Here is a 26,073-nt window from a genome sequence, read left to right as displayed (position 1 = left end):
AATTGCTCCGCTCCTGCAAAGTGCAGAGGAAGCTGAATATCAGTGAGAGGAGAAGCAAGATAGCTGTGCTAATGGAAAAAAAAAAAAGTATGTATAAGAGAGCTGATTTTTAATCAGCTGCTTCTAGGTTAGGCAAAGCGATCCTGAGAGACTTGAGGCTCTTGCAATGTCCTCTTTAATGGCTACTTCATTCCTCAGCAGTGCTGACTTCCAGTTTGAAAAGAGCTTTTTTTTTTTTTCTCGTCTTGAAAGAGTGATTAAATAGCATCAGCATAAGCCTCCAGGAGCAGCGTAGGTGCCAGGTATCTGAGATGCAGGCTGGGCTGCATGCTCTGTGCAGGAAATGTCGGGGCTCAGAGGTGGAATGACATGAACAGGACTTCATTTAATGTCAGTGAATAGCACTGCTGGCGCTGGCTGCCATGCAAGCGGGATGTCAGGCACCACCGCTTGCGGATGCTTGTGGCTATCCATGGGGGAACCCCATCTCCTCCCCACCTGGCATTAGAAAGTGCCGAATAAAGACAGATGACCAGGCCCATAATGCCAATGCACTGACCGATAATTACTAAGATTAAAAAGGTGCATGAAAACACCATCTTCCCCATTCCTCCATGGACCCCTGGATCCAAGCGCTGTGGTGGGACATGGCTTTGCCCAGCCACCGCATCCCGTGCAGCACAGCCATGGGTGTGTGCAGAGAGCCTCGCAGGATCCAGCCTGAGCGGGGTGGTGGGTGAGATGGGCCTTGGGTTGCCGCGGCAATGGCCTCCATACAGCACTGCCAGGTGCTCCAGCATCCCCCAGGGAAACCACACGAGTGCCAGCTCAGCAATAGCCAGTTCATACAATTATTTTGGATTTCTATAAAAGATCATTTCTGGCTTTGAAAACATTGCTGAGAGCTTCCACCACTGGCCCAGTAAAACCCAAGCTGTCCGCAACTGCTTGGGGGGGGTGATGGCAGACGTTCCCCCTCCCTTCCTGGCTGATCCCCCCATTTCATGCCATCCCTATGGAGCCCCTCCACCCTGCGCATGGCAGGGTTCCCTGTGAAAAGGAACCACAGCTGTTCAGCAAGCTCTTTCCTGATACCCACAGGCACTCCAGCATCTTTGCCCAGGGAAGATGCTCAGCCCGTGCACAGCCAGAACAGCTGATGACGAGTGGGCACCTTTGGCTTTATCAGAGTAGGGTTTGCTCGTCTTGCCATCCTGATTGCTACCCTAGCCACTGCTGCCAGCACAGCTGTCCTCGGTGCTTTGCATGGGCTGCTGCCAGCTCAGCTGCTGGGGACTGAGCTGGTTAATTGTCTCAGACTTGGGAATTAGTGCAATGGAAGCACAAGGGGCTTTTACTGTCAGGTTACTTAGAAACCAACCATTGATTTTACCTGGGGACTTTGCAGCTTCTGGGCATGCTTGTCTGTGTGTATATATACGTGTGTGTGTAATATATCTACACATATACATACACCTGGAAGCTGCAAAATAGATGTAAATGTATACATACATATTTTTTTTCTTTTCTTGGTGTGGGGGGGTGTTTTTTGGTTTTTTTTTTTTAGGTTTTGGGGGGGGGTGTTGGGGTTTTGTTTGTTTGTTTTTTTCGGGGGGGCGAGAAGAACCACATCTCAAGAGCTGTTGCTATTTCAGACAAATTACTGCTCTGCCACAGGCCCAGTAACCACATCAGCGGCTGCGTGCTTTTAAGCAGCACAGGGTCTGCACTGGGAGGCGAGCCATCCCGAGCAGGCCAAGTTTTTAGCTGGTTTTGTGGCTCCATGTGTTGATGTGGCCGCTTTGTTTTCAGGCTGCCCGGCTGTTAATTAGAGCACGCAGCTGAGTTGTGTTTGCTCACAGGCAAACAAGGGCTGAAAACAATGGGAGTAGCCGGGGCCCATGACCTGGCAATGCTCTCCACGCTGGACCGTGGGCTCAGGCAACCTCCTCCTGAGCTGCTGCCCAGCTTTGGAGCTCATTTAGCAAGAGGGATCTTGCACTGCAAAGGCTTGGCATTTTTGGCGTTGGTTCTTTACTATAGACATAAAGTTTTCCAAGTACCCAGGTCACATGTACGCTAAGTAAATGGCAAAGACAGGTTTGGAAATTCAAACTCAATATTTCTGCCCAGATTTGTTAGTGAACCAGACTCTGGAGAGAGCTGGTTATTGCTTTCTGGAGCAAAACCAGGTTCCTCTGTGTGTGTGTGCTTTACCCCCCAGGTCCCCAGTGTGTGGGTGAATGAGCCCCGGTGTGGCTTTGTGGCACAGGGGGACGGGGGACTTGTGGGGAAGGAGGACAGGGACGGTACCTGGGCTGAGACCCTGAGACACACCCTGCTGCTGGGGCAGTGATGTACCCTATAAACGCATGCAAACACCAGAGGGTTTCACTTATACTATATGTATATGTGTATATACGTATTTATGAATTTGCATATGCATATATAGAGAGGGGTATATAAAAAGGGGACCTGTGTGTGTATATATATTTATATCTACATACAACTCCATGGCCAAGCTGTGCCCTCACAGCCATGTGCCTGCACAGAGACAGATGTCGACTTTGAAAAGCAACGTACAGCTCAGTGAGAAACAGGACTTAAAAAAACTCATGTACAAAATAAATGTAAATTGTTTGGAAATGCACAGTAGCACTTTACTTCTCCAAAGAGCATTATGCAGTGGGTGGGCTGTCTCCAGAAGTAACATGGAAATCCCAATCCCATAAGCCCGGGCTCCTTTTTCCTGCCAGAAGGGTTGCAGCTCTGTCCAGAGCACACAGGAAGCTGCTGGCTATTTGCCTTTTAACTTTCTGAGGGTTATGCTTTGTGCTAGTGAGCAGGGGATGACTGGCATCGTTTGTGCTATTCTGTGCAGAGATGGGTTTTATTAAGCAGGGGTCCAGCTGTGCTTTCACTAAAAAAAAAAGAAAAAGGAAAAAATAGAAAAGAAAAAAAAATCAGGTCAGTGCCTGCCCCAACTGTGCTGTGAGCCCTGGGGCTCGTGCTGCTGGAAACGCAGCTCTAGCTTTTAAAATATCTACTCGAGGACAAATCCCTGGCTCTCCTTAAGTTTTAAATTCCCACTAGGAGCACTAAATTTTGGGTACAGCGGTGCCATTGGGGGACCCTGGGGAGGGGCGGGAGGGTGAGCACCCCTGCCCCAAGGACTGCCTGCACCAGTCGGGCTGGCTCCCCTGGTTACCCCAGGGATGCCTCTGGTTGCTCTCCCATGCGGGAAATTGTGCCTTATGAGCAAATACCTGAAATGCACACAAAATCAAGCATGTAAAAAGAGAAGGAGCTGAAAGAGCAGGGCATGACCTGTACTAATATCATGTGGTTTATCCGACCCCTTTCACCGTGGGTGAGCAGGGCTTTTTTGTCTTTTATTATTTGGCTTTAAATAATTCATTAGGTATAGCAAAAAGTGCAGTGATTGTTCACAGCTCTCTGCAGTGGAAGGTAGATAGATGGTCCCCAAATTATACCTTGATCTGGCAAAAAAATTGCACGGATCCAGCTGTAACTTAAAGGTTAAAGCAGGAGGGTGTAATTAAAATGGTATTTTGTACTGCAGTGATAGGTTTAAGTTAGGGTAGGGGTTTAATGTATGACACATTTCATGGCCTCAGGGCTAATTATCTTGTCTCCAGCCTGGCTCTGGGAGAAGGCTGGGAGAAGGTGGGGAGAAGGATGATAACTTTATCTCACCATGTTGAAAAGCAGGCAGTGTTAGGGATCAAGCTGCTGCCTCCCCTTGGGCTGGGAAATCGTGAGGTGTTTTGTTCACAGGGAATCCACGAGTTTGGGAGCCTCAGCGGTAACCGGACCAGGGGTTTGCTGTGATGGATGTGAATATTTTGACAATTTTGAGGGTGAATAAGAGTAATGTGAAGCTGAATAGGGCAAATACTTTAATCATTGTCACTACAATTAATACCAAACAATGAAAAGTGAACGGAATGTCTGTGCCTTATCCATGGGACCCCAAATGACATCAGATGTGAGATACATCTGAATATATTTGGGTTTATTTCCAGCCCCATGAGTGCTCAGAGTTTCTCCCACAGCCTAGCGAGGCAAAAGGTGATGGCAGTGCATCCACCCTTCTCCAAACTGGGCAGCCGGCATCCCCAGTGAGGGAGAACATGCCCCTCTCAGAGAAGAATGGATGATTTGGACAAAAGCAGGGTTTCGTCTTCTCTGGCTGCTGGTTTCCCACCAGGCTATTGGAGTTGTGTGTCCCTTGAGGCCTTAACAATGTTTTCTAATTATTTTCTTTTCCTTCTAGAAACCTTGGAAAATCTGGGCTGAGAGTCTCGTGCCTGGGCTTGGGTGAGTAACCTCTGTAGCCGCCACACTCAGTGCAGCCACACACTGCCCTGGAGTAGTGGTAGCTGCTCTTGTATTTCAGTTAAAAAAGTATGCTCTCTTGGAGGCCCAGCCTGTGCTCAGTCTTGCAGATGGCTCACGGCAGAGGATCTTACGTGCGTTAACAACAACTCTGTGCATCAGCCGAGATGCTTGTTCATGGCGTGAGGTGATGCCTTCCACCCATAGTACCCGAGTGGAACTGTGCGAGGGTTTCTGACATAAAATCCATCTCATACAGCCTGATCCCCACGAGGGACAGCCTGCAGAGACCTGAGATGTCCGTGAATGCCCCCAAGAACTTGGTCAGAGCTCCAGTCTCGGGGCATGGCAATCTGCCTGGGCTGTGGGCAGATTTTAATTTTATTTTATCCACTGTGTGTACCTTGTTATTTCTGTTTCATACCCATTTGAGAACTAAAAAATATCTCATCAATATTTTATCTTATCACTATTTTAACAAAAAGGCCATCTATAAGCACTGCGGCACATCTGTGCTGGCCCTGCAGGTCCTGTAGTGATGCAGCAGTTCCTGCAGGCTTTAGTATGTTGCTGCTGGCCTTTAGCTGCCAGGTAGGAGTATGTGCAATGGACTGGACAGCTTCTGATGGCTTTACTCATGCGAGTAGTTTCTTTGATGGCAGTAGAACCATTCACATGAAGAATGCTTAAAAGTACATATATATGTATTTAAAAAACCAACACTCTAGAAAGGAGAAGGCTGGTTTTCTCCCTGTGAGCACCTTCCCACGGTGCAAGGCTGGTGCATCAGGAGCATGAAACCCCTGAGGATGCACAGAGCCCCCCCAGGGTTTAGACACTGGCTCAGCCAGTACCCCTCCAGCTCCACGTTAAAGGGGGGTCCTTGTAATCCCCCGGGGTCAGAGGTGGAGGCAGGCACCAGCATGTCTTCAGGAAAGTGGTTGGGTGTGCTGAGCTTCCATGCTGCTGCCTCAGGGGCAAGTGGGCGAAGGCAGGAGTGGGCAAGGACCTGGACTCTGTCTGCATTTGGTGCCTGCTGTGGCGATAGGCACCCCTTCCAGCTCCCTGCTCCATCCCCATCTGGTGCTGGTTGTGCTCAAGGTTGTGCTAAAGGGCAGGTGCCCGAGGGGTTAGCCCATTTTTTCCAACACACTTTGAGATTTGATTTTAAAATAGAGTGAAATGTGGAAGTCACCCTGTATCACAAGTCATATAAATAAGGCCTATTCCGCCAAGAAGAGCTCTTCTGGTTAAAATAGATCCAGGCTTTGAAAGGAGTTGTTGTCTTATCTGGTGCAAAGATTCTATTTATCATCCTTACAGTTTCACCAAGAGCTGATGTTGTGGTGGAAAAGCTATGGGAAGGAAGTAGCAGCAGGAAAAAGTGTTTTGCAGAGCTTTTCTTTAATTTCAAGCATGTAGAACTGCAGCAACATCTAAATATATTGAGCCTTTGTGAGTGCAGCTGCACGGGTTGAGTGGGGGCTGAGGATGGAGTAAGTGGCTGTCGTGCTGCTCCGGGCAAGGACAAGGCTCGGGGAGAGCTGCCAGGCATCAATTCGGAGCCAGGTATCTCAGCCTGTTCCAGAAGCAGTGAGCCCTGCAGCCCTTGGGGTGTGTGCAGGAATTAGGGAGAACTGGAAAGCCTGAAATTTAATTGCCACCTTCTCTTGAATGTACAGGTATTTCTTCTGCAGCACAGCTCATCCTCCCCTCCCACAGCAGATCCATCAGGTGTCTGCTTCGAGTGCCGGCTTGTATGACTTTTCTAAATAGCTTCTCTTTTGCAGTTCCCTAAAAGATAGATGTGTTTCCCTAAACTCTCTGCAGCGTGAAAATCTAATTTAAGGTTTACTAAAGTTTCTGAAGACTCAGCAGTCTTTAAAAGCCTTCCAAAACCTCAGCAAGGTTCTTAATCCTGTAGTATGAAAAAGTAAGTGGAGAAAGACACGAAGCGGGACAGAAATCAAAGGCAGGCAGTGCTAAGGCAAAGTGTACCCTTTAATTACGTCCTGCTTCTCCCAGTTCAGGCTCTCTAATTAATTCATTTGCTGGGTGCTGCTTGCAGTGTGAAAAGTATTGAGCGAGCACACAAGGTCAGAGGGGCGTGTTAGAGTGTTTCACAAGCAAAGACATTTGGGAAGGGTTGCTGTGATGGTGGTTGAGGGCACGAGCATCACCCCCAGGTCGTTGAACCTCCCACTGGAGCTGGGACCATTCTGCTGGGCTGAGCTCCTCCGGGACCCAGCTCCTGCAGCATCCTGGTGCTGGGCCCTGCTCCAAGCCGGGCTTTCACCTCCTCCCTTGTGTCAGCTAAGGCCAGGCAAGGCTTTAATTGAAGAATCTTAATAGTCTAACCCTGGGCAGATGCATGGGCTGGCACAAGGCCCTTTCTGTGATGCTGGCTCTGGAATGCAGTTGCAATGCAGGGGAAAAAATAAGGTCACATTTTTCTTGTAGTTAATTCAGAGCAAATTCTGCCTGTGGAGGCTGCCTGTTGATTTTTAGAAAATATTGAGACAGCCTCCAACAAGGTGATTAGTCCTGACTCCAAGGAAATCAGCAGCAGGATGAAACCAGTCATCCCAAAACCCAAAATCCAATTCAATGTAAAAAAGCACAGAGGAAACTTTCCCAAATGAGCAGTTCCTGCAGCCACTGGCAGGATACCCTGTGCTTGCAATTGGGTACAAAAATAGATGTTTTGTGAGCAGAAAGGGGTTGGCTGCTGCCATTGCCCCTTGATGCTTTGCTCCGGAGAAAAAGTTTTTTGCAAACCCAGCATGTAAGAGAAACCCAAGCCCAAAAGTCCACTGGCCCAGGACGATGGTGAAGGGGTCTGATTTGCACCCACATACGTGCAGCATGCAGGGCTGAGCACCAGACACACGTGCCAGATCTCCATGTGGCATCATCCTCGCCAGGAGCAAGCCACGGATAAATTGTACTGGCAGGGGGCGAAGCTTTGGCTTTCAGCCAGGAACCCTTTTTTTTCCTGCAGAGGTGACACATCTGCTGGCAATGACATTATCGAGTGGTGAATTTTGCATCAGCAAATAACCCAGCAATAATCACACCTTGCTAGGCTCTGGGATGTGATGGAAATGGAGCCAAATCCAGTTTTAATACAGAAATTCCTCTGTCGAAGGTGAGGATATCCAGCTGGGAAATTGCTTTTCAGTGCGAGGGAACAACGTGATGGGCGAGGGGCAGGAGTGGGAGGTCTATCTGCCACTGCCAGGCTGAGTCGTGGGGGGGGATGCATTTATAAGCAGCGAATTAGGACAGATAAGAAAAAGACGATGACTTGGGAAGGGGAAAAATAATGATTTAAAAAAGTATCTTTAAGTATCTTTCTCTAGTATATTTTTCTTCCAAAATACTCCTGTTGGCTGAGGTTGTGAATCATCCTCAGTCGTTGTTTGAAATGCCAAGTGCGCCTTGCGCTTTCTGGAGTGATATTTTTTTTTTTTTATTCAGAGTTGAGCAGCAGGCACTGTGCTGTGCCGCAGCCCTGGCAGCTGCCCGGCTGCTTTGGGGGTGGGTGCCCACGACCACCCACACCGACTGCCCGGGGGTGGTCGCAGGAGGGGGATTCATGCGCTGCCTTCCCTGCTGGGACCCTAACAGCACATCTCACTTTCCCATTGCATCTGACACTTTGGAGGTCACCTTGCTGAGCAAAAACTCACCCCTCTGGCTGTTTTTTTGCAATGATCAAGGAAAAAAAAATACTCCAAGGATCCCCCACCTGTATGGTCCCCATGATGCTTGCTGTTCAGGGACCTCAGGACCCTTGGGTCCCCCCCCCAATGGGGTCTGGGAGCCCAGTGAGGAGACAGGCAGATTCAGGGCAGGTATACCCAGTACTGCATATATTAATTACTTATATTTAAAGAGATAAAGTGCTCGTTGTTCTTACAAGTGCCATTGCCAGCCCTCGGGCTGCTTTCCATGTGCCCAAACACTTGAGCATTTCGCCCCTCCGTACGCTTTGCTGCTCGGTGGGGCACGGTTTGTGTTTTAAGGTCGTAGTCACCTGATTTCGAGAGAGGATGTGTAATCCACAAACTGCATAAATAATTCCTTTTCTTCTCACCTGTGCTGGGGACCTGTATGCATATTAAGCAAAAAAAAAAAACCACTTTGGGGTAAACAGTCTCAACCCATTTTTTTCCGTAGAAATGCATTTTAATATATTCTTATAAAAATAACACTTCTGAAGCTTTAGCATGGAAATCAGGCTTCATTTGGATATTTTCATCTGCATAAAGAAGCTTAATGATAAATTGAAACCTATTTTTATCTTTACTGTGCAGGACCAGCGCATTGTACTCCAACGACAAGAGAAAGTACCTGTCCTCAGGTCTATAACCAGCAAGGCGTAGCAGGGGCAGGCAGGGGTGGCTGCCCGCTGCGGGGCCTTTGGGCTCAGCGGGTGCTGCTGTCGCCCGATTATTGCCCTTGTAGAGAGCAGAAGTAAATGCAAAATTAGTTAGAAGTATGTGTGTTCTTTGCCCATTTTTTATTTTGGTAGCATTAGCTGTGTTATGCATTTCTGATCTGCGAAAACTTGATTTTTCCAGCGCTCGGGCGACTCTGCAGGAAATCAAGAGTTTCAGTTTAAATACACAGTAAACACATATCTTTAAAAATAACTTTATTTGTACTTGAAGGAACGTGATGTATAAAAAAAAATTCTAATTAACCTTTTCTGAGGGAAAGAGCAAGATTCTCCTAATATAGCCGACTCTTCTTGGTTTGTTTTTAACCAGGGACTGATCAAAGCAGCTCAGGCATTAGCAGTAGGCACACTCTTTGCTTTCTGACTCCTGCTCAAGGTTCATCTTCCACGCTCGCTGTGAGCAATGAGCTAAGCGATACATTTTTAATGAACATGTGGGAGCGCTTACGTATCCGTTGCACCAGGCCCTTGGCAGGTGCAAGCAGGCAAGCAGGGAGCACTTAATTTTTATCCCTTTAGCAGCATCGGAGCCTGACCCCTCCCTGGCACGGCGATCTCTCCTCTGTCTTGCCCAAAATGCACTGAATTTTCCAGCTCAGAGCCTGAACCCCTCTGCTGTCTTTATGGAAGGACAATATAAGGAAGAATTTTAAATTCTGGAGGGTTTTGTGTGAGCCACGTGAGCTTTGACGCATCCATTAAATGAGTAACACGTAATTTTATACGTAGCTGGTGTGTAGGTCTTGAAAAGCGCGGGGGAAACTTGTGCTGTAGATCAAAGTCACGTCGTGACAAGCTGGCAAAAGGCAAAGGCAATGTCACAGGCTCCTCTTTTGTGTCTCAGCATCTCTTTCCATGGGGTGTTTTGTAAGGTCAGATAAGTAGGGCAGGAGAGATGTCTGCCAGAGTGAGTATGCGCTGTCTGATCAGTGGCCCATATGGGACCTGGGGCTTCCCCAGCTCACTGCAATCTCCTTCTTCCAGTAGCTTAGGAAATATGTATTTGTAATATATATACATATAAAATATATATATGAAATAATATTCCTATATCTTAGGATTATCCAGTTAAATCCACACACTGTTTCTACTGCAGGACCTTTTTTGTTTTGAAGCAGTGGTCATAAAGAAATAATGCCCCAAGGCTTTCCTAATAATAGACCAGAGGCTGCTGCTGAGTCTAAACTGCTGGTGCTGGTATCAGACATTGGCTTTATGGAAAAGTTCCTGGGAAAAGTCACTTTGGATTGGTTTTAAAAACTTCACGTCAATAGAAATACTTTTACTTTTTTTTTTTTCTAATTTTGACCTGTATGTTGCTAAATGTTGAAGCACAAACTTAGGAAGAGCTTCATTCCCCAAATGACATGTTTTGGCAGCATCATAAATTTATTCCAATTTGTCAAATTGAAGCTTTGGAAAATGAAGTCTGTTTTGCAAAGAGTTCAGATTTCAATAAAACTGTATTTTGGCAGCACAGGAACTTACTGGTGCTTCCCTGAGCAGGTTCGTGTGCCGGTCTCAGGTCTGTGCACCTGCCCCCAGCCCCACGGTCCCCGCTGGGAGAGGGGGCTCCAGCACCTGCCCCGGTCCGCTCGCTCAGGGTCACAGCAGCTTCTGAGCCAGTTAACCCCATTTTAAACCTGTTTAATCCCAAGGAGGCTGAATTTTGGTAGAGTGTATTTTTGTCAGGAAAAACCTCTTGTAGTAACAGATTATTTTGTTCTTTCTAGGGACATGGGTCACTTTTGGAGGTCAAATCTCAGACGAGGTAAGTAATGTTTGGTTTAAGTATAGTGCTTGAAGTAAAAACCAATATGAGATATTTTAAAATGAAACCATAGTTACCGAAATCAGAGGAGCCTGTTTCTGTACGAGGAAATGGCAGAGTTCCTATGCAAAGCAATACACGGTTTGCGCTTCTGCTACAAAAAAACCTTAATGAATCTGACATTTTCAGAGATCAATTTTAATAGAAAAGCCCATCTATCCCTTAAAGCAATCTTCTTTTCTGTGGTGTTTGGAGCAATATTTCTGTCCTTCCTGTTGGCAGTGGCACCGTTCCTGGAGCAGAAATTGGAAACTATTTTTGCATCATGTATGTGATCAGCAGCAGTCATAAATACAGGCAAGGGCTCTGCTTACAAGGAGCTGCTGGATGATTTATTTTTTACATAATAGGATGAAACAAATGAAAATGAGCTTGGGTTTCCTACGCACTCTTGCCCATACCAGATGGCTCTTAATCTCGGTTAATAATCCTCCCGAGTGCTGGGCAGCACGTGGGTTTCCCTCCGCCTCAGGTATGCTGCAGATGCTAGCCATCAAAAGGAGAGCAACCTCCCAGCGGCCTTCCCTCTAGTACTGTGGCAGAAACCTCAAAATAACTTTTGCAGAAGGAAAATGGCCCAGGAGACTGAATTCAAAGGTTTTTTGCTCCTTAAGTCACTTGATCTTTGGTGATATTTCTTCTGCTGACAATGGATCACTGAGTTCATGTCTGTTTCTTAGCGTTGCGGGCTAAAGTGAGACGACTTGTTTTGATTATGAATTTGCTCCCTGGCTCTCCTGCCCTTCTTGTTTAGAATAAGTCAATGCAAAGTGTTTATACATAGAAAAAGAGGACTTAAATGCAGCCCCATCCTTGGGGGATGCCCACTCTAAGGACGTTGGCCATGCAGGGGCACCTTGGCCAGCACACGGCCCCCCAGAGCTGCCAGCCCCCTCTGGGAGCAGAATGCCCCCCTGGGAGCAGCGGGACTCTCAGGGCTCTGATGGGAATCACATGAAATGACCTTCAGCTGTTTAAATACCTCATGAAGTCTGCTGATGTACTGCAGGACAGCCTGTTGGGTAGCCAAAAAAAAAAAAAAAAAAAAAAATTACTCTCTTACCGTGGAAATATCCTTTCTTTATTAAACTCCACAGATTTGCGGAGTATCTTCTATAACCCTATTAAATTCTTGGCTGCTTTCCTATTAGAAAGCCCAGGACACTTTCCTATGAGAAGAGATTAATTCCTCTCAGGATGAGTTAAAGGGAAGTTGATGTCAATCCATGTTTTGGTGCTGTTTGTGCCTGTGCATAAACCCCTGGGTGACCCTGCCAAAGGGTCTCGCTCCCTGGGCAGGGGATGCTAACAGCCCTCCCAGCCCCACTGAAGCCCATTTGCTGTGCCTTTGGGGTCTTTTCCCGGTGTGGGAGGAGCTGCTAGCTGCTCAGGATTGTGCCTGCTACCCCTCACCTCTCTGTCTCTGCTTCCCCAAGGTGGCTGAGCAGCTGATGACCATTGCCTACGAGAGTGGTGTCAACCTGTTCGACACGGCTGAGGTGTACGCGGCGGGCAAGTGAGTGCCCAGCATCCTGCTCCACTTTCCTGGGGCCCCTCTGCCTGCCTCTGCTCCTCCCTGTGTCACAGTCACTCACGATGGATAGGGCTCTGGTGGTGCTTGGGAATCCCCCTTCTTTCTGAGGGGGAACAGGAAAACCTTTATTTTCGGAGCACTTTTAAAAAAAACAAATCAAACCCAAACCCCCTTGCACCCAGCTGAAGCCTGAAACATGTCACTTGTGCCACTTGCTGTTGGCACAGGGGGAAAAATGTCCTGAATAAATGGAAAGTCAGTGTGCATCTTAATGGTGATGAATGGCCTGTGCCAGTGACAGCTCCCAAGCGCAGCTGCTGGTGCAGGGAACTGCTGTGGCTGCAGCAGAGCTAATGCTCTTAGTGTTGCTGTGGGATTGGGGAAAAAAATATATCCATCCATAATATATTTGACTTTGGCTGATTTATATGGCTTTGTATTTAGTGTAAAAGGCAGGCTGGGACATCATGTCCCTGGTGTGGGGATGAAGTGGCTCTGCCTTCCCAGAGCAGGTTCAAGCAGATGTAAGGCACGGGAGTGCAGGTCCGTCCCTGCGGGAGTGGGTGGACAAGGTGCTTTGTACCTATGGAGGGGACCCATCCCAGCCAGTGCTGGCTCACCATTGCGTGGGGAGGGGAGGGGAGAGCTGCACAGCCGAGAGCAGCTCTGCAGGCTGCTGTCCCGGTGGTATCGTCCAGGGGAGTCGGGGCAGATGGCAGCTGCGATGGTGTACCTGGTGCTGAGCATCCTCCTGCCTCCCCTCACGCGGGGCTCTCTCCCTCCTGCGCAGGGCTGAGGTCATCCTGGGGAACATCCTGAAGAAGAAGGGCTGGAGGTACTGTACTGATGGACGGCGCTGCCTGCCACCCGCAGATGAGTGGGACCCTTGGGCATATGAGAATCCTTCTGATTTTTTAAAATTATGCATATTAGGTGATTCTGGCCCAGGAGCAGGAGCTTGCAAGGGCCGTGCACAGAGTCGCCAGCCAGGGCTACTGCAGCAGTCAGACCTTTCAAGTACCAGATAAAAGTGCTCTCCTGTTTTTTTGAGAGTGCACCGACTTCATGAGGCTGTGATCATCAGCCTGCGGAGCTGCCCAACTCTTGCGTGAGACCATTGCCTCTGTGCACAGCACAGTTAACAAAACTTCTGAGCAGATCCATCATCTTTTCCATGCATGGTATATTGAGACAGATTATTTGTGTGTCAGCATCCTTATCTGTGTACATAAGACTGTGCATTAGGAATGCAAAGCTGTGATGGGCCTTCATCTTGGGTAGCATAGTAGGAGATGATACCTAATTTAAATGATGCACATTAGCATATGTTGTGTAGTTTTAAGAGCATTTACGTAATCTTTGAAGACCTGCTGTGTGTGTCATATTCAGCCTTCAGTTGAAGAGAGGGTCCTAGTGGTGCTCTCTCCAAAATCAGTATCCCCTGTCTAGGGGGATGATAATTCAGTAAGAAATATTCTGGTGAAAGAAAAAAAAATTAGTCTAGCAAAACCTGGAAAAAATTTTGTGTTATACATGTACAGTTAAGCAGCAAGGTAGTTTGCAAATGACAAATCTTTGATTTAATATCACATGGGAATTCATAGATTAATTCAGTGAATGTATCACTCTCGGAGTTTTAATAACTCTGGGAATACTGCATGATAATGAGAAGCACTGGACTTGGATACCAGGAGGGAACAGCGCTGCAGCCCTTAGTTAAGGGCTCTGGAGATTGCTTACTCCATAATTAAAAACATATCCTTTTTTGGTCACTTCACTTGAATTAGCTTCGGTTTCCAGACACCAGCCTATGGTCACTCCCTGCCTGCAGCAGACCTGAGCGTGGGAGGAGAAGTGGCCAGTTGTAAAAAGGATTATAGTGATGTGTGAACACCTGCTCTGAGCCCAGGGCTGTGAAACCGCGCACAGCCGCTGCTGCAGGAAGCCAGAGTACTGCTGCTTGTCCATGGGCAGCATCCTGCCTGGTTACTTGTCTTATAAGTTTTTTTAACAATAATAATTTTTCTGTTCTGTTTGCAGGAGGTCCAGTCTGGTCATAACAACAAAACTGTACTGGGGTGGAAAGTAAGTCTCACAGTTACCTGTAATGGTGTTTGCCGTTGGTGCTTTTCCCTTTTACAGCCGTACAACCGGGTGGAGATGAACGGCACCTTGGAGGGGTGGTTTGATGCCTTCATTTTCTTTCTCCTCATTTTGCCAAGTTGGAGTTGGAGCTTGGCAGAGGCAGCAGCCCCCAGCAGAGGCCGGGGTGCTGTGACGGGTGTGCTCCTGCCCCGAGCAGGGCTGTGGCTCTGGAAGGCTCAAGCAGCAGAGTGAAGGCTGCCTTGCTTCCGAAATCACAGATGATGTCAATGAAGCCTCAGTGCTGGGCGGTTGGCCGGGGCACAGCCCCATCCCTGCGCTGCCTGGCCCCAGCAGCCCCTGCTGCCCTGCCGGCACCCTCATCCCTCCGCTTAGAAAAGTCTGACAGTAGCTTTACAATCAGGCAATATCCACAGCAGGGCTGTTACCATGTTAAATTAACAGTGGTATTACTCTTCCTAGATGCTGTTGTCTTTGAGACTGGGAACCCAAATGAGTTTCAGGATCTCTCTGTTGTACGAGTTGTAACTTCATTTTTGGGGTGTTTAAACCAGAATAAAAAATCAGCACTCCCTGATTCTTAGCACCTCAGATCTCTGACAGCAGTCTACCTGTTTTTCCTTTGCAGAGCTGAAACGGAAAGAGGGCTTTCAAGAAAACACATCATCGAAGGTATGTGTCGCATGGGGCAGGGGTCTGGCTGGGCCTGAGTGCCCTGGCATGGGCTCAGTGGGGTGTAACCAGCTGGACCCCAGGGCGAGTGCTCTCCCATGAGCCAGCTCTGCTTGACCCTGGCGCTGGCTGCTCTTCCACACCAGCCCTGTGTGGGGCATTTCCCAAGCGTGGCTGTGAAGGGCCCACAGTGCACTGAAGGATTATTCTGGCTTTTCTCAAAAAGGGTCAGCAAATGCATTGCACACAAAAAGCCTTCTCTAGCACACCTCTATGCAGCAATAACCTTTTGGGTTTTTGCTATAAAAAGCAAGCGTGCTGTCCTTGGCCGGCTCTGTGTGTGTCGCTTGCAGATTTATCTCTTATCTGCGGCAAGTGGGGTTTGCCACACCAGGGTTTCATCGCTCACTGCCTCAGGTGGGTTCCTGGCAGCTTTGCACCACTGTCCTCAAGAATGGCCCCGATCCCAGCTGCTGTGAGACGACAGGAGGCAGGGAGGCTCAGTGGGTCTGGAGCTGCCCTGCTGACACCCCCCAGCTCTTTCCTGGAGGCCCGGGGTGGTCGGCGGCAGTGCGTGGTCAGCAGACGTGGCCATGGGCGTGTGGGCTCCCTTGGCAAGAGCAGGGACGGATGAGGATGCAGGGCATGATGTCAGCCAACAGAAATAGCCTGTGGAGGGCTGCCAGGTCCCATCGGCCAAGCAGCCGGCTGGGAATGGCTGTGGTTTGCTCTCAGTGCTGCTTCCTCTCAGGTGCTCAGTTTTTGTGTACGTTCCCTCGGCCGGCTCCTTGCATGCAGTGCCACATCCCGCTGAGTGATGCCATTGCCTTATGTACAACCTTACTCATCCATCAGGATTTATTCACCCAGGTCTTTGCTGTGTCTAACTCACGCTCTTCATCTTCCTTCTGATTGCTTTTTTTGTTGTTTCGGGTACATTATTGTTGGAGAGGGAGTGAGAGCACGTACATTTTTCTACATGGACAAGTGAGTTTCACCCGATCCGGCTCTTCCCAGAGGGCTGTTGGGTGTCGGGTCAGCCACCCATGCACAGTGACCACAGGCATAATTATAACTTGTACAGGGCTTTACATGTGGACACAAACAGAGCAGCACCCCTAAAAAGTCATACTTCTGTTGTATTAAGGATCAGCAGTGCCAGCCATGACCTTGTCCCAGGGAGAGGTCCCTGCCTGGGCTGGCTCCTGACGGGCTGGAGCAGTCCACAAAAACCCCCCAGGAGGACCCTGGGGCTGACATCCCCCCACCCTGTGCAGATCACAAGCGGGTCGCAGGCACAGAAAAGCAGCCAGAGACTTGGGGGCCTGGGTCTGTCTTCTACATAAATCCTGAGTAAAAATAGCATAGGTTTGGAGAAAAGCTGCATAAAGCCGTGGAAGGGAGCTGGTGGGGGGGTGGGAGGGGTGGTTCCTCGGGGCACTGGGAAGTCTCCAGGACAGAAGAGGAGCATCAGGCTTGGTACCTGTGCTTCAGATCTCTGCAGAGGGATTCGCACTGCCTGTCTCTTGTTGCTGTTTGACCCACTTCTGTCTACTGTCACGGAAGGTTGTGCAAAAAATGAGTTCTCTGAGTTACTAGGAAATTATATGGTTTGTGCCTAAGCCCTAGGGGGAGCCCAGGGCAGCGGGCTGTGCTGCTCCCCAGGGAGCGGCTGCTCCTTGCTGGATGATGCCAATGCTAGCCTGGGTAATCCAGGCCGAAGCCCCAGGGGAGCAGCACCCTCTGTAAACCAACACACCACAACGGCTGCAGCAATGAAAAGTGATTCTCCTTATTGCACTGTGTATGCTGGGGTAATTAGCATCCTCTTTGATTTATGAGATAAACCCTAATTGTTTACAGTGGTGGTTGGTTAAGTTAATGTTTGCTGCCAAGACAAATTAGAAAAGAAGAATTCAGGCTCATCTATATTACTAGTGTGCCGTGGTGTCAGTAGTTTGACGGTGCGGGGGGACCAGCCTGTTCACAGTTCACACTGCAGGAGGTATGCTTTGATCTTTGCTTATCAGGAGGTAGCATCCGTCTGCAAAAAATTAGGTTTGTCTTGCCAGAAATGGCGGCTTTAACTTGCATTTGGCTGTTCGCACATTTTATCACCAGAATCTGCAATGCCCCATTTGTCACAACTTTCAACAGCCAGGATTTGTTCTGTATACATTATAACATAGATTATGTGGAAAATATTATTACTATATTTACATTATCTACCCCTCGCCTGGGATGTCACTGCCACCACAGCCTGGCAAATACTGTCCCAAGCAGGTGAGGTGGGATGAAAGTGGTCATCAGCAAACTGGGTGAGCAGAGCAGCCTCCTCCCTCAGTGCAGATCTGGTCATCCTCCATCTCAGAGGAACTATTTTGCAGAGCTAAGGAGCACCACCAGAGCATGGTCAGTTTGGCTCATACTAGCCAGCTCATACGCCTGGGATTGCCCTGGAAAGTTTTCATTATTTAGTATTCACAGAATTCTGCTACATTAGGATATGACTTTTATATTAAGGTAATGCTGGAGAAAGTTTTTTAGCAACATTTTATTGAACTTTCATTTGAATAACCCCTCCACGAGGCGGTGTCCCAGCTGCTGATGCCACTAGACCCCGAGGTGCTCGAGGAAGTTGCAGCCACATCACAGGCAGTCCAAACCCATCCGTTTGCCATTTCTTGTAGCGCTCCTTCGTGAAGTGATAGAAAAAGACTGGCAGCAGTTGAAATAACCTTGTGGAAAACACGGCAAATAACGTTAGGGTCAATGTTAGCTATTTTCTATAAATACATTTGGCAAAAGTGGCCACTTTTTTCATCCCAAAATTCAGAGAACATTTTCCGACTGCTCTATTTTGGATCATTCTTCATGAACATTGGTAAAAACATTTTGTTCCTGGGAAGATTCATAGAAAATAAGTGTTAGAAATCCTCTCCTCTCTCTCTCTCATGCACATATATATATATATGTGGGCTATACATATATATATGTAGGTTTTGATGCCATTTCCCATCAGGTCCTCATGGAGAAGCTGTTGAAGCCTGGGCAGTCCTGAACAGTAGCTGCAAAATGTGCCTTGTCTTGCTCTGCAAAACTCTTCCTGCCCCACACAATGCATTGGTGGGCACAGCTTGCTTACCCTGCAGAGAGGGTAAATCCCTCTGTGGTGTTTTATCTGCTCATCATAACATCTCTAATTGAGTGCCGCCATCCTTCCATCCGGGCTTGCGTTTCTGGAAGGCCCCTCTGGGGCAGAGCTTCATTAGGTGGGACAGGACCAACATGATGTGCCCTGGGATGCGTAGAAAGGCTCTGTGATGTGATTTAGATTAAATTAACTCTGAACAGAAGTGGAGCTCTGAAATTGGTCCCTGGCAGCTGCCTGCTGCCAGGCTGGCCATGGACACGCTTGGTAACCAGTGTCTGTTCCAATCCAAATTTCAGCCTAATTAAAAAATAAAACAAATTCTTGTGGAAGAGGGGAAACTCTGCACGTGGCCAAAATGGTGTTTTCTTAATATGGCTGCAAAGACACGGGCCAACATTATGCAGCAGCCTTCTCATAAGCTACACCGTTGTGTGTATGTATAGTAGGTACGTATACAAATATAATGAGCACTCTTTTTCCTAATGTGGTTTTGTACCTGTCAGCTCTGCATTGCCGCACTCCTGCCTCTCTCTGACCACGCAGGTTCTTGTCTCTGCTTTGCTGTTTCCAGGGCTAAAGGCTTCTCTCCAGAGGCTGCAGCTGGAGTACGTGGATGTCGTCTTCGCAAACCGGCCAGACAATAATACCCCCATGGAAGGTTAGTGGAAGCTTGATTTAAAGGTTTTAAAGTGACTGATCCTGGCTTACAGGCCTAGACCGATGGTGGTAGGAAATTAAAAACAATTTTAAAAAAATATTCAGGTGGCACAGCTTAAATATGAAATACCTCATTTGTGACATTCTGGAGCCCTATATATTTACAGTTCAGTGAAATGAATTTGTATCTCTCGAAAGGAAATTGAAGTTTACTTTATGCCCCTGTGATGGCTTTAACATTGTTTCTTTATTTCCTTTTCCTGATTCCTCCAGATAAAGTGAATATGTGTTTGCATTTAAGGCAGGTCTTTGTGTCAAATGAAACCTGTATGTCCCTACCCCTGGTGCAGTGAGCTCTAGAGAGGGGAGCGTGCCAGCACTGCCATCCCCATCCTTGTCCACGTCCCCTGGGCTGCCCATAGCGAGTGCTTCTCCCAGTGCTAAAACCAGGGGTGCATTCCAACACATGGTCAGAAACAAGAAATAACCGCCAAACTTAGGGTTCATTTCTCCAAGTGCACGAGCAGCACAAGCTGAGATGTAGCGTCTTCGGCGGGCTCGGCTGAGGGGCTGTGTGAGGACATGGCCCCTGTGGCACAGCGGGACCCCCCCAAGCATGGAGAGCAGCGATGCTCTGCCCATGGCTGGGCTCAGCCTCGATGCCGCAGCCGCCCATCCCTCCGTCCTCGTGGGGCACAATACCGGTGCACTTTAATTATGCTTCATTGCTGATAAGTATATATTCATGTGTGGTACATGATCATAAAGCCCAGTTACCCAGCAACCTTCGTCAATATGTTTCGGGGTCAGTGTCCTATTTAATGGGCACCAGTTCCCATTCCTTCTCTTCTCCCATCAGAGTTAACACAACCATTCACACTGTAGCAGAAGATTAGCTTCACAGCTAAATAAAAAATAGCAAGAAGAAAGACTTGCAGGCTGCCGAATCTGTCATGGATGAGTACATGTAAATCAAACAAACCTGGAGCTTGACAGCCCCCTCCGAACCTCCTGGCTTGACTTTCAGCGGTCATGATGCCTATTTTCTTAACAAATGCAGGGCTGTGTGACCCGGCATGAACCGTGGGTGAATGGCAGGACTGCTGCCCCAGCCAACCAGTGCCAGCAGCTACGGATTCAGGGAACTGGCCTGCGATTTTGAGACCAGTGCAGATTTTGTAGTAGCCGATGAGGTCAAGGAACATGACATGTTGTATCTTGGAGGCAGAAACGACCTCGCTGCTCAGTCAGTTGTCATCTAATGAGGCAGCACAGAATCTATTTCCCATGCCCGAGCAGCACATCTGATTTCAGGCATTTACAGCTTCTAAGATGCTACAGATACTGCTAGCGGTGCTGGAGCTCAGCAATAAGGTATAAACTGTGGTGCTTAGTGAGATTTTGAGCAGGGTGAAAAAAGGGACATTTTTGTTATGAATGGTGTGGCGTTGATTCTTTCTATGTACTTCGTGCTTTTTTTATGGTTCACCTACTAAGCCACTTCTATCCCAGAGCATCTGTTGAACCATCTGTCGGTTCTGCACTATCTGGCATGCCCAATAAGTGCTCAGCTACCTCCACAAGACATACAATCCCAGCTCTGTCTCCTGACACACCTATGCTTTTCCCATGAGCAAATAGCTGCTTCCGATGGAAAGCAATTTGTAGGTAACCTCAAAACGTTCTCTGCTTGTGCTACTCGTGCCAGCGTGTGAGGGTCCTGCTCAGGCAAACAGTGTGGTTGTATGCTGTAAGGTACAATGGAATAAATCAAAGGATAAACTTTGAATGTTCATTTTTTTTTCTTCACGTGCTGCGTGCAGGCAGATGAGGTTTCTCTGTTAGCACTCGGGGTCATCCGTCTGCTCTCGTGTGTGTCTGTGGGCATCAGCAAGCAACGGTCAGCAATTTAGAAACACTCATCTGGTCCACTCTAGCCAGAGCAGAATTGCTTCCCGCTCCCTCAGGCTGGTCACGGCCCAGCTCAGGCTGCCTTAGGAGGCGTGGATAAAAGAGATCTAATAAGAAGAGATGAGAGTTTAATAGAGATTTCTTTAATGTAGGTGAGTCTGGTCCCTAAAGCGGCAGGCAAATCTTGCTTAATCTAAGAATCTGACCATATTTACCTTTCTCAAAAGTCTCAGAGCAAATTAAAAAAGCTTTTAATCATAAAAGCAATGCAATATCAGCTTCAAGGAACATCTGGAGATGATCACCCCATGCAAAGCTCTTTGCGTAACCCTGCAGTCAGGTCTGGCGTGTCCCTGGCCAGGGCAGCGGTGTCCCTTCTCACCCCCGACCCCATGTCGGCTCTGCCGGGGCAGGCAGGATGAGGGGCTGTCCTTGCTGGGGTCGGCCACCCATGGGGTGATCCTGCCTCTGGTGCCGGGGTGGCTCTGCTATCACATGGTCCCCCCGAACAGGGACCTCAGGAGATGGGTGATGGGAGGGATCTGTGCTTCTCCTGAATTTCTTCCAGTTCATGCCTCATTAGTCGGGATGGAGATCTGATCCCCCAGCTGTGCAGATGCTTTTTTTCATCCCAAGTGGCTTTTCCAGCAGGTGAGCAGGGCAGCTTTGGCTGCGGGGAAAGAGGGTCCCTGGGGTCCCCTGGTGAGTCCCCCCCAGTTGTCACTGTGCCGGGGGACCAGATACCCGCTGCACGGCCAGCCCCCAGCCAGGCAAGCAGGTGGGGAAGGTGATATGTTTCCTATCAGGGAACTTCAAGCTACTTCAAAATTATTATTATTATTATTATGTGGCTGGAGGCTGTTTTCCAGGTTTCGAAACATTCATTTATGTTTAAAAAAAAATTCCCCTTCTTAAGCGATGTAATTTCTGCCATCCAGCTGGCAGACTGAGCGGTCCAGGCAAGTGCTCTTCACAAACCATCCCGTTGCCATACCCATGGGAGCAGTCTCTGGTAAACAAGAATATACTTTTTTTTTTTTCTGAGTTGACTTCAGTTTTTCTTGAAAGGAGTAGATGTGGGAGAAATGAAAACAACTATGGACTGAAATGTGTAAGAGGCATATGATGAAATGCTTATCAGAATTCCTAAACAGTAGCACGGCAAAAATAGAAAACTCAACCCGGTGAGAAGCCAGCGCTGCCGAGGAGGGAGGGATTGCTGTGCAGCTGCCCATCGCACACAGCATGCCTGTGGGTAGTAGGGTAGCTGCTTGACAACAGGGCATTTTGTTGGATGCGTACATGCCCAAGAATAAAATTCTTAGAAATAGAGAACAGTGTGGCTTGGCCAAAATGAAGAAGAAAAAAAAAACCCAAAAAACCCGAAACCAAAACCCCAGTATCTGGCATTTGAACTCTACTCTTCATCAGGGAAAAAACTCGTCAAGCCAACACTTCCCTGAAGAGGAAATCTTCCTTTTCAGTGGGAAGGCAGAAGCCCAGCTCAAGAGGCACAGTGTCTCTTGTACAGCTCTCTGAGGTTATAAATGGAGACTTCATCATCTTTAGCTGCTTGTCGCTGCCTGCAGAAGAAATCTCACAATAACGTCAAGATTGGCAGTGTAATCTCCCCTCTGCCAAGCTCCTTTTTTTCCTTTCTGTAAATAGGACAAGAATCCTCATGATATCAAAGGCAGCTCATCTTGATCTTGAGACAGCGATGCCCGGAGTGATTGTCCAAGTAACAGCAGACATGCCAAGGGATGTAATAAACACACAGGGCTTCTCCGCGCAGCCCCGCATCCAACCACAGTTGTTTCACCATGGTTTGATGGGTCAGAAATTCATGGTGTAGGTGTGGACTATCAGTTCCTTGCCGCTTTCCCAAGGGAAGAGCACGCTGGGATACAGCAGCTCCTGCTGACTGCGAGGTGCCCTGTGCAGCACTGGAAGTGGAAACTAAGTACTACTTTCTTCTGCTTCTTGGAGTGAGTTTAGCCCATTTTTGTCTGTTTAAATGATGAGCTGTTAGCGGCCGGTGTGGTGCCAGCGTCCTGGCAGCCGCTGCTCGGCTCCAGTGAGCAGGGAGTGCTGCAGCTCAATAAAGAAATATTAATTTATTACTGCAGCCAGGGCAATGATTTATGCTCTCATGTTTGCTTTGAGGACTGTCTCCCAGGCTGCTAACCCCACCAGTCCCCAGACCCTCCCGCCCTGGGGACCCCCCTCGGACCCCAGCTCTTCTTGCAGCACCGATGCGATGGGCACTGCCTGGGCGCCCCGCAATGCTGTGTACCCAGCAGGCTGCTCCCAGGGCGAAGGCAGGCTTAAAAATAAGTTGCAAATTGTAAGCAGGGGCTATGTTCCTCACAGCATTAGCAAGGTATCCTACCAGGCTCCGTAACCTCCTAGGCAACCACGAGGCATAGACAACTTTTTTCTTCTTTTCTTGCAAACTGAAGTTTATGATGGGTTTCTCCCAGGTCCCCTCAGAAGGCAGGGCTGCTCAGCCGAGGTCTGACAGGTGGAAACTAAAGATCTTGTCCTGGTGTATGTAGCCTTGCCAGCTTCCATCTTCCCACAGGAAAACGAGGAGCATGGGACTTCTGTGCTAAGGAGCTGCGCCGGGGTTTTGCAGAGGCGCTGCCTGCTCCTCCCACGGGCAGTGGAGCCTTTGGCAGAGCAGGGTTCAATTATCCGGTTTTGCAGTTTTATTCCCAGCATCCTAATATTCCTAGTAAAAAGAAGCAGGACCTAATATATGATTTTAGTAAAGAAATTTTAAAATAAATTTTTTAGTGTATTTTTCACCTGTGCTGCCCTCTTGTGTCAAATTTTAAAATAAATACTATCATAAGGCAGTGATAGGTAATAACCAGTAGTTAAAAGCAGTTTTTAACCAACTGCAGGATAAAATTCTTTACATTTGCACTGTCAATGTTTTTTCATCCATGCTTGAGCAAGAGAACACAGCAGAGACAGTGTTTAATGCAAAGCTGCTCAGGCTTGTCAGCGTACTTGGCATTTATAAGTGGCTTTAGGAAGATCTGGTGCTGAAAAATTCTCTGTGCAGTTCTCATACTTCTTTTTTCCCTCCTTTAGAAATTGTCCGAGCGATGACGCATGTAATAAATCAAGGCATGGCGATGTACTGGGGAACGTCGCGCTGGAGCGCTATGGAGATCATGGTAAAGCCAATTTTGGGGAAAGCGTTGACAATTGGTAATTCTGGTTCCAGGCTGTAGGGTCTGCCAAAAGCCATGATGGGAGCTGAAACTCAAATGTGTCTGGGCTGGGGATGTTTGTGTTTTACTCCATCCAGCATCTTTTCACCTAAAATAATTTTAAAACCTGTTCCAGAATGACCTCAATGTTAATTACGAGTAGATGGACTGATCTAGTGGTTTGGGTGTCTTGGCTCATTTCACTGGGGTTTGTTTCATTTTGGTTTTATTTGGCTGACTTTAAGACTTTTGGTAAAGCGCCTGTTTGATGTTGGTGCCCATGGCCACTGATGCCCCATTTAAGACATGGCTCCCGGCAGCAGCTCCATGACCCACAGGACCGTCGGAGCTGCTGCTGTGGTGGGAACAGTCCCCAAGCAGGGGAGAAGCTCCCACGGGCAGCACTGCTCTGCACGTGTCGTGTCCAGAGGTGCAGATGGGAATGATCCCCACTCAGCCACAGGGACCTCATAGCAGGCTTTACCTGAAAAACCCCAGCCTGGGGGAACCAGCGTCCTGATGGCTCATCCTTAATGCTTTGTTAGAAGGATTTATTGCTGCCCAGAGAGGTGGTAGATGCCCCTTCCCTGGAAACATTCAAGACCAAGTTGGATGGGGCTCTGAGCAACCCGATCTAGCTGAAGATGTCCCTGGCCATTGCAGGAGTTTGGACTAACCTTGAAAGGTCCCTTCCAACCCAAACTATTCTATGGTTCTAAGAGATGCCAGGAGCATCCTGCTGGTCCCTGCTTTTTGCAATGGGATCACAACACGCGAAGCAGGGTCGGCACCAAGCACCCCAGCTGGGAAGTTGTTTGGCTTGTCGCTGCGCTGGCGCTGAAGCAGCTTTGGCTGATGGGGGCAGGAGGAGGGTATGTGCCCTGCTGTGGCGAGGGCAGGGGCAGCAGGGAAGCAGCACGGGCAGGGATGGGGCTGTGCTTCTGCCCCTGCAGGCAGCATTCACGGGGATGTGTGTGGCCTTGCTAAGGAATAGCAAAACTTGAGTTTGTTGGCTCCTGCACACACAAGGAGCGTTGGCTGGTAGCTTATGTCCCGCAAGATGCTTTTAAGTAACGAAGTATTTTTTGTATTGATTTTTCTCCAGGAAGCCTACTCCGTAGCCAGGCAGTTTAACATGATACCACCTGTGTGTGAACAAGCTGAATACCACCTTTTCCAAAGAGAGAAAGTGGAGGTTCAGCTGCCAGAATTATATCATAAGATAGGTAAGACTGAGACTGCTGTGCCTTTTGGCTATTTCATTTGCAGAAAGAAATACAGAGCAGGCTGACCTGGGGCTCTAGAAGGGAACAGCTCTCTCCTCCCCTGGATCTAAAGGGGACAGACAAATATCTATCTAATGACCTAAAAGAAGAACTGGCTTACTGTGCCTGTGATAGAAATAGACGCTAACTGCCATGGCTGCTTCTTACTCTGTGAGGACTCATGGCAGCATGGGTGTAGGAGATACCTGGGCTGAGAAGCAGGAGCTCAGGTGCTTTGCTGCAGCAGGAGCCAGGATGAGGCTGGAGGCTCTTGCAATAAGGTTTTTGATGAATAAGCTAGTTGGTGTCTTCCTTAAGGCACCAGCATCATCTTCCCAGAAGACACCGACTGAACATCACTGATAGTGGCAATAGAAACAAGCAGCAATTTTAATTTTTATTTTTTTAACTGAAAGTCTATTCATCAAGTATTTTTTGATGCAACGCTGATTTGTCCCAGTCTCCTAAAGTTTCCTTCTGTGCTTTCTCTACAGGGGTCGGAGCAATGACATGGTCTCCTCTAGCCTGTGGGATCATCTCAGGGAAATACGGCAACGGGGTCCCTGAAAGCTCAAGGGCTGCCCTAAAGGTATTTTTTTGTTGCATGTTTGAGAAAAGTAGACCTGCTATTTTTGTGAGGGCAGGAAAATAACAAAGGGAAAACAGATTCCTCATGAGAAGGCTGGCTTGTGTGCTGCTGTATTGATAGATCAGCTTGGTTTCTCTGGCAACCACACTCCGAAGTGCAGGAGAATCTGGGTTATAAAGATGCTTCAGGTTCCCCACCGCAGTGAGCTGATGGCTGTGAGCGTGCTGTGGGGCAGCACATGACCGGAGCCAGGCTCTGTGGGGGGCTCTGCAGAAGCACACTCTCACCACCCTTACATTGTCCTGACAT

General features: G+C 48.3%; 1 protein-coding gene across 3 annotated transcripts in view; it reads left to right on the top strand.

Moving 5' to 3' along the window:
* KCNAB1 (potassium voltage-gated channel subfamily A regulatory beta subunit 1) overlaps positions 1-26,073 on the top strand; it is a 75,889-nt gene that overhangs the window by 45,042 nt on the left and 4,774 nt on the right. For all 3 annotated transcript variants that reach the window (XM_075098617.1, XM_075098618.1, XM_075098619.1), the window contains exons 2-11: positions 4,298-4,341; positions 10,558-10,595; positions 12,092-12,171; positions 12,980-13,024; positions 14,230-14,274; positions 14,921-14,964; positions 18,690-18,776; positions 23,789-23,874; positions 25,016-25,136; positions 25,670-25,764. In XM_075098617.1, the coding sequence (XP_074954718.1) occupies positions 4,298-4,341; positions 10,558-10,595; positions 12,092-12,171; positions 12,980-13,024; positions 14,230-14,274; positions 14,921-14,964; positions 18,690-18,776; positions 23,789-23,874; positions 25,016-25,136; positions 25,670-25,764 (685 nt within the window). The remainder of the gene's footprint in view (positions 1-4,297; positions 4,342-10,557; positions 10,596-12,091; positions 12,172-12,979; positions 13,025-14,229; positions 14,275-14,920; positions 14,965-18,689; positions 18,777-23,788; positions 23,875-25,015; positions 25,137-25,669; positions 25,765-26,073) is intronic.

This window comes from Phalacrocorax aristotelis, chromosome 7, assembly GCF_949628215.1.
Source record: "Phalacrocorax aristotelis chromosome 7, bGulAri2.1, whole genome shotgun sequence".
Classification (NCBI taxonomy): Eukaryota; Metazoa; Chordata; class Aves; order Suliformes; family Phalacrocoracidae; genus Phalacrocorax; species Phalacrocorax aristotelis.
The sequence above is the reverse complement of the archived record's forward strand: the minus strand, read 5'-3'. Positions and strand labels throughout refer to the sequence as shown.